Genomic DNA, 8,657 nt, shown 5'->3' on the forward strand with positions numbered 1-8,657 from the left:
TGTTCAAGCTGGTTTTAGAAAAGGCAGAGGAACCAGAGATCAAATTGCCAACATCCGCTGGCTCATCAAAAAAGCAAGAGAGTTCCAGAAAAACATCTACTTCTGCTTTATTGACTATGCCAAAGCCTTTGACTGTGTGGATCACAATAAACAGTGGAAAATTCTGAAAGAGATGGGAATACCAGACCACCTGACCTGCCTCTTGAGAAATCTGTATGCAGGTCAGGAAGCAACAGTTAGAACTGGACATGGAATAACAGACTGGTTCCAAATAGGAAAAGGAGTACGTCAAGGCTGTATATTGTCACCCTGCTTATTTAACTTCTATGCAGAGTACATCATGAGAAACACTGGACTGGAAGAAACACAAGCTGGAATCAAGATTGCCAGGAGAAATATCAATAACTTCAGATATGCAGATGACACCACCCTTATGGCAGAAAGTGAAGAGGAACTAAAAAGCCTCTTGATGAAAGTGAAAGAGGAGAGTGGAAAAGTTGGCTTAAAGCTCAACATTCAGAAAACGACTATCATGGCATCTGGTCCCATCACTTCATGGGAAATAGATGGGGAAACAGTGGAAACAGTGTCAGACTTTATTTTGGGGGGCTCCAAAATCACTGCAGATGGTAATTGCAGCCATGAAATTAAAAGATGCTTACTCCTTGGAAGAAAAGTTATGACCAACCTAGATAGCATATTCAAAACAGAGATATTACTTTGCCGACTAAGGTCCATCTAGTCAAGGCTGTGGTTTTTCCAGTAGTCATGTATGGATTGTGAGAGTTGGACTGTGAAGAAGGCTGAGCACCGAAGAATTAATGCTTTTGAACTGTGGTGTTGGAGAAGACTCTTGAGAGTCACTTGGACTACAAGGAGATCCAACCAGTCCATTTTGAAGGAGATAAACCCTGGGATTTCTTTGGAAGGAATGATGCTAAAGCTGAAACTCCAGGACTTTGGCCACCTCATGCGAAGAGCTGACTCATTGGAAAAGACCCTGATGCTGGGAGGGATTGAGGGCAGGAGGAGAAGGGGACGACAGAGGATGAGATGGCTGGATGGCATCACTGACTCGATGGATGTGAGTCTGAGTGAACTCCAGGAGTTGGAGATGGACAGGGAGGCCTGGCGTGCTGCGATTCGTGGGGTCACAAAGAGTCGGACACGACTGAGTGACTGAACTGAACTGAACTGAAGTAAATGTAACTCAAAGACATTAGATAAGACGTTACAACAAGAAAACAAGGATAAGAGGCTTTGGAAAGGAAAAAAATTAGAAAACTTACAAAAATGGTCCTGATTTTTAAAATAGCTTCTTTAGTTAGAAGTGGGATGGGGAATCCAGAGACCTGTTAGTTTTTCTTCCTTCCCCTCACCCCCCCGGCCCATCCTTCATCCCCCTCTTTGTCTTCTTCTTCCCCTCCTCTCTTTCTCTCTCTCTCTGACACATGTCCTTTCCTCTGAAGTGTCTCCCCAGGACTTGGTAATAAAACCTTGTCACTTTGAGTGCCTCTCTCTCTCTACAAGTTTTAAGGAATCATGGAGTTGGCATGCACATCATCATTGGGTATAAAGGTGGAGAACTGACAGCAAAAAATGACCTTCACCTGTATGTCTCCAATGTCTTAAACTGTTAACACAGTATGATGAACTTAATTCAGCCGAGTTCAGTCACTCAGTCCTGTCTTACTATTTGCGGCCACGTGGACTGAAGGACGCCAGGGCTCCCTGTCCATCACCAACTCCCGGAGTTTACCCAAACTCATGTCCATTGAGTCGGTGATGCCATCCAACCATCTTATCCTCTGTTGTCCCCTTCTCCTCCTGCCTTCAATCTTTTCCAGCATCAGGGTCTTTTCAAATGAGTCAGCTCTTCGCATCAGGTGACCAGAGTATTGGAGTTTCAGCTTCAACATCAGTCCTTCCAATGAACATTCAGGACTGATTTCCTTTAGGATGCACTGGTTGGATCTCCTTGCAGTCCAAGGGACTCTCAAGAGTCTTCTCCAACACCACAGCTCAAAAGCATCAATTTTTTGGTGCTCAGCTTTTTTTATAGTCTAACTTTCACATCCATACATGACTACTGGAAAAACCATAGCCTGGACTAGATGGGCCTTTGTTGGCAAAGTAATGTCTCTGCTTTATAATATGCTATCTAGGTTGGTCATAACTTTTCTTCCAAGGAGTAAGCATCTTTTAATTTCATGGCTGCAGTCACCATCTGCAGTGATTTTGGAGCCCCCCAAAATAAAGTATGTCACTGTTTCAACTTTTTCTCCATCTGTTTGCCATGAAGTGATGGGACCAGATGCCATGATCTTCGTTTTCTGAATGTTGAGCTTTAAGCCAACTTTTCCACTCTCCTCTTTCACTTTCATCAAGAGGCCCTTTAGTTCTTCTTTACTTTCAGCCATAAGGGTGGTGTCATCTGCATATCTGAAGTTATTGATATTTCTCCCAGCAATCTTGATTCCAGCTTGTGTTCTTCCAGTCCAGCATTTCTCATGATGTACTCTGCATAGAAGTTAAATAAGCAGGGTGACAATATACTGCCTTGATGTACTCCTTTTCCTATTTGGAACCAGTCTGTTGTTCCATGTCCAGTTCTAACTGTTGCTTCCTGACCTGCGTACAGATTTCTCAAGAGGCAGGTCAGGTGGTCTGGTATTCCCATCTCTTTCAGAATTTTCCACTGTTTATTGTGATCCACACAGTCAAAGGCTTTTGCATAGTCAATAAAGCAGAAATAGATGTTTTCCTGGAACTCTCTTGCTTTTTCGATGATCCAGCAGATGTTGGCAATTTGATCTGATTCCTCTGCCTTTTCTAAATCCAGCTTGAACATCTGGAAGTTCATAGTTCACGTATTGCTGAAGCCTGGCTTGGAGAATTTTGAGCATTACTTTACTAGCATGTGAGATGAGTGCAATTGTGTGGTAGTTTGAGCATTCTTTGGCATTGCCTTTCTTAGGGATTGGGATGAAAACTGAACTTTTCCAGTCCTGTGGCCACTGCTGAGTTTTCCAAATTTGCTGGCATATTGAGTACAGCACTTTCACAGCATTATCTCTTAGGATTTGAAATAGCTCAGCTGGAATGCCATCACCTCCACTAGCTTTGTTCATAGTGATGCTTCCCAAGGCCCACTTGACTTCACATTCCAGGATGTCTGGCTCTAGGTGAGTGATCATACCATCGTGATTATCTGGGTCATGAAGATCTTTTTTGTACCGTACTTCTGTGCATTCTTGCCACCTCTTCTTAATATCTTCTGCTTCTCCTAGGTCCATACCATTTCTGTCCTTTATTGAGCCCATCTTTGCATAAAATGTTCCCTTGGTAGCTCTAGTTTTCTTGAAGAGATCTCTAGTCTTTCCCATTCTATTGTTTTCCTCTATTTCTTTTCACTGATCACTGAGGAAGGCTTTCTCATCTCTCCTTGCTATTCTTTGGAACACTGCATTCAAATGGGTATATCTTTCCTTGTCTCATTTGCTTTTCGCTTCTCTTCTTTTCACAGCTATTTGTAAGGCCTCCTCAGACAGCCATATTGCTTTTTTGCATTTCTTTTTCTTGGGGATGGTCTTGTTCCCTGTCTCCTGTACAGTGTCATGAACCTTCATCCATAGTTCATGAGGCACTCTGTCTAATCAGATCTAGTCCCTTAAATTTATTTCTCACTTTCATTCTATAATTGTTATGGATTTGACTTAGGTCCTACCTGAATGGTCTAGTCGTTTTCCCTTCTTTCTTCAATTTGAGTCTGAATTTGGCAATAAGGAGTTCATGATCTGAGCCACAGTCAGCTCCTGGTCTTGTTTTTGCTGACTGTATAGAGCCTCTCCATCTTTGGCTGCAAAGAACTAGCCATGACTTATAGCTATCTTCCTCTATAATAAACTTATTATTTTCAAGAATTCTTAAGTCCCCATCAACACACTAAGAATTGAAAAACTGACAGATAACACTTACAAAGGACCTATTCATCCATATTATACCAACCACAAAAATGCACAAGAGAAGGACACTACGTATTAATAAAATACTTAATTCATCAAGATGATATAAGGATTAAAAATATATATGCACCACAACTGAGACCTGAAAATATACAAAGCAAATGTTGGCAGAACTGAAGTGAGAACCAGACAGTTCTGTGATAATAGTTGAAGCCTTGGATACACCATGTTCAATAATGGACAAAATATCTAGGGAGATCAACAAGGAAACAGAGGACTTGAAAAACACTGCAAATCAACTAGTCAAAACAAACACACAGAATACACCACGCATCAACAGCACATTAAATGCTCTCCAGGACAAGCCATATATAGGACACAAAACAAGCCTCAGTGAATTTAAAAAAAAACAAAACTGAAATCATACAAAGGGTCTTTTCCAATCACAAGGGAATGAAATTAGACATCAATAACAGAAAGAAACTAGAAAACTCACAATATATGGAAGTTAAACAACAGATTTTTTTAATGGGGGTCAAAGACAAAAGTTAGGAAATTAGAAAATACTAATAATAAATTAAAATGAAAACACGATGTGTCAAACCTATGGGATGCAGTGAAGGCAGGCAGAGGGGCATTTAAGCCTCTAAATGCCTACTTTTAAAAAAAGAAGAATGGGGACTTCACTGGTAGTCCAGTGGTTGAAAATCTGCCCTCCAAAACAGGGTATGCAGGTTCGATTCATGGTCAGGAAACTAAGTAAGCCATAGCTACTGAGCCTGCACACCTCAACTAGAAAGAAACCTGTACACTGCAAAGAAGACCCCACATGCCACAACTAAGACCCAGTGCAGCCAAATATTAAATAAATATTTTAAAAAGAATGACCCCAAATCAATAAACTAACTTTATACCCTGATGAACTAGAAAAGAGCAAACTACATCTAAAGATAGAAGGAAGGAAGTACTGAAATAAGAGTGAAAATAAATGGCATAACAGACAGAAAAACAGCAGAGAATTAACAAAGCCAAGTTTGACTCCTTGGAAAGATATACAGACAGACTAGCAAAGAAAAAAAGAGAGAAGATACAATAACTAAATTCAGAATTGAAAGTATGGATATTACCATGAACCTCAGAGAAATAAAAAGCATTATAAAAGAATATCAAGGACAATTTTGTATGCCAATGAATTATAACCTAGATGAAATAGAAAATTTTCTATAAATACACAAATTAACAAAACTGACTAAAAAAAAAAAACAGAAAATCTCAATAGACCTTTAACAAAATAGAATTATTAATTAATAATCTCACAGGGAAAAAAAAGGCTAGGACCAGATGGCTTCACTGGTGAATTCTACCAGCGTATAATAAACTAACACCAAACCTTCTCAGGCTTTTCCAAAAGCCAGACAAGAGAACACTTCCTAACTCACTCTGTGATGCCAGCATTTCCCAGAAGTAAGGAAAAATATTCACCAATATACTTTATGAACATAGATGCAAAGATGCTCCACAAAACACTAGGAACCTGACTCCAAGAGCATACCAAAATGATTATATACCATACCAAGTGCCATTTATACCAGGAATGCAAGGTTGGCTCAACGTTTTTTTTTTTAAAAATCAACCAATGTAAAATACCACATTAACAGAATGAAGGAAGAAAAGATAGAAGTTCTCAGACTACCCTGGTGGTACAGTGAAGAAGAATCTACGTGCCAGTGCAGAGGACACAGGTTCATTCCCTGGTTCAGGAAGATTCCATGTGCCACACAGCAACAAAGCCCGCGAGCCACAGCTCCTGAGCGCCTGTGCCCCAGCTAATGAGGCCCATGCTCCTAAAGCCTGTGCTCCACAATAAGAGGAAGCCTTCCCACAGGAACAAAGAGCTGGGGCGACCAAAAATTTAAAAATAAATAAAATAAATAATCTTTAGAACACATGATCTCAGCTGATGCAGAAAAGGATTTTGACAAAAGCCAACACAATTTCACAATTTAAAAAAATACTCAGAGAATTAGGAATAGAAGAGAAATTCTTCAACATCATAAAAGGGATATATGAGAAATCCATAGCTAACATGATGCTCAACGCACCCTTCATTGGTGTATGAATTCAGGAGAAAATAACATGTCAATGAAGAGAGTATTTAAAAAGAACACAACATGCTAGTGATTCAACTGAGTGCTGAGAATAAGGGAATAATAGCGAGAAGCCCCAGAAAGATGCTTGGTGGTGGGGCTGTGAGGATGGCCGTCTAGAGTCTACCCACAGGATGGACTCCAGCAGACTGGACACCGCCCCTGGGGCTGGACCCCTGCCCCATGGATCCCCTGGGCTCCAACCTCTCGGGAGTTTAACGAGTTGAGTGACCTGTCACGGGATTATGACGCGCGTCCTCAGGACCTGCTCCAACAAGGAAGCAGACTCTGTTGGGCCCCCGTGATGCAACAACACACCCCCCCCTCCCCAGAGCTGTATATAAGCTCCAGCCACCTAAGAACATCACACAGCCTCACCCATCCACTCCCTCACACACTCACACCTCCTCCAGCCCCATCACCTCCACCATGGCCGCCTCCACCCTGTCCGTTTGCTCCAGCGACATGAGCTATGACTGTCCAGAGAGCTGCTGCGAGCCCCCCTGCTGTGCCCCCAGCTGCTGCGCCCCGGCCCCCCGCCTGACCCTCCTCTGCGCCCCAGTGACCTGTGAGTCCAGTCCCTGCTGCCAGGCAGCCTGCAGCAGCTCCTGCCCAGCCTCGTGCTGCCAGCAGTCTAGCTGCCAGCCTTCCTGTTGCACCTCCTCCCCCTGCCAGCAGGCCTGCTGTGAGCCCGTCTGCTGCAGGCCTGTCTGCTGTAGGCCTGTCTGCTGCACACCTGTCTGTTGCACACCTGTGTGCTATGAAGCCTCCCCCTGTTCTACCTCCTCATGTTGCCAGCAGTCCAGCTGTACCTCCTCCCGCTGCCAGCAGGCCTGCTGTGAGCCCGTCTGCTGCAGGCCTGTCTGCTGTAGGCCTGTCTGCTGCACACCTGTCTGTTGCACACCTGTGTGCTATGAAGCCTCCCCTTGTTCTACCTCCTCATGTTGCCAGCAGTCCAGCTGTACATCCTCCCCCTGCCAGCAGGCCTGCTGTGAGCCCGTCTGCTGCACGCCTGTCTGCTGCAGGCCCGTCTGCTGTGAGGCCTCCCCCTGCTGCAAACCCTCCTCCTCCTCCGTGTCCCTCCTGTGCCGGCCCGTGTGCCGCCCCACCTGCTGTGTGCCCACCTCCTCCTGCCAGCCCAGCTGCTGCAAACCCTCCTCCTCCTCCGTGTCCCTCCTGTGCCGGCCCGTGTGCCGCCCCACCTGCTGTGTGCCCACCTCCTCCTGCCAGCCCAGCTGCTGCAAACCCTCCTCCTCCTCCGTGTCCCTCCTGTGCCGGCCCGTGTGCCGCCCCACCTGCTGTGTGCCCACCTCTTCCTGCCAGCCCAGCTGCTGCCGCCCGTCCTCCTCCGTGTCCCTGCTCTGCCAGCCCGTGTGCCCCCGTCCCACCTGCTGCATCCCTGCCTCAGCCCCAGAGCCCTGCTGCTGACCAGGCACATCCCCCCAGGGCCAGCCAGGCACCATAGGGCAACCCCCCACCACCAGCCTCATGACCACCCTCAGGGTTTCTCCAGGAGTTCCAAGCTACATGGACACCCCCTTGCCCTCTCTGCCCAGGAGTGGGGCCCCCTCAAACTCCAGATGACCATGCCCGTGCCCACTGCCCACTCCTCCTGGGACCCAGTGCTCAGGCCTGGGGACCAGGTTTCACAATCCAGGCCCCATGGTCTCACCTCAGAAGCTGCTTGAAAACGTAATAAACTTGACTGCATCTACTGGTGCTTTCCTCTCTTCCGGTCATTTCTGGTAGCTTTGCCAGCCAGTCTCCACAGAGGCCACGGCACTTGCACTGCCTAGGTCCTTGCTGCCCTCCTGTCCCTGGCCACACTCCTGGGGGCCACGCCCCAAGCAGGCCTAGCAGCCAGGTCCTGTCCTAGGAGCCAGCCAGGCAGGCAGGTCCTCAGCAGCGGCCAGTCGCAGGCACAGGAGCTTCACTGCCCTGGGCATCACCTGGCCCCCTGCACTGGGGTGCTGGCGGGACACAGGATTCAGGCCACTAGGTGGAGAGGACAAGGCCTCTGCCTGCAGCGGGAGGACTCGGAGCCCAGGCAAGTGGCCCTTCTCAGTCACTTGAACTTTCCTGCCCCACCTTCCTTCTTCGGCACCTACAACCCCTCTGTCCAGAGTCCTTGCTCTGACCACACGCCCTGAGGTCTTTTCTAATATAAAGAATGAGTGAGACTCAGCCCCATCCCTCCCAGCTCAGTGCAGCTGCACCCCACCCCTAGAGCTTCCGCACACTTCTCCCAGCCCCTTCTCCACCTGGACATCCTCCTCTCTACACTCCCACTCCCATGTTGCTGACCCTCCTCCCGGCCTAGTCACCAAAGGCCCCTTGGCGAAGGTCAGTGTCCCCCTAGACCTTGTCCTGTGGACCTATCCCTGCAGAATTTAGCCCTTGACTTGGGGACAGGTCCCTCTTCTCCTCCTTACCCCTCTGTCTTCCGGGGCCTTCACCCTGACCTCCGTCCACTTCCTCACTCCTGCATCGGAACCTTCTGATGCATCTCGGGGCCTCTCCTGGGCTCCAGGCCACTCATGGCACC

At 46.8% G+C, this 8,657-nt stretch overlaps 1 protein-coding gene across 1 annotated transcript; it reads left to right on the forward strand.

Annotated features, from left to right (window-relative positions):
• Window positions 1–6,541: 6,541 nt before the first annotated feature.
• LOC128045273 (keratin-associated protein 10-3-like) lies at window positions 6,542–7,540 on the forward strand. Its single transcript, XM_052637774.1, has 3 exons — window positions 6,542–6,850; window positions 7,097–7,188; window positions 7,348–7,540. Exons 1-3 carry the CDS (start codon window positions 6,542–6,544, stop codon window positions 7,538–7,540), a joined length of 594 nt encoding a protein of 197 aa, XP_052493734.1.
• Window positions 7,541–8,657: the final 1,117 nt, after the last annotated feature.

This window comes from Budorcas taxicolor, chromosome 1 (genome assembly GCF_023091745.1).
Source record: "Budorcas taxicolor isolate Tak-1 chromosome 1, Takin1.1, whole genome shotgun sequence".
In the NCBI taxonomy this organism is placed as follows: domain Eukaryota; kingdom Metazoa; phylum Chordata; class Mammalia; order Artiodactyla; family Bovidae; genus Budorcas; species Budorcas taxicolor.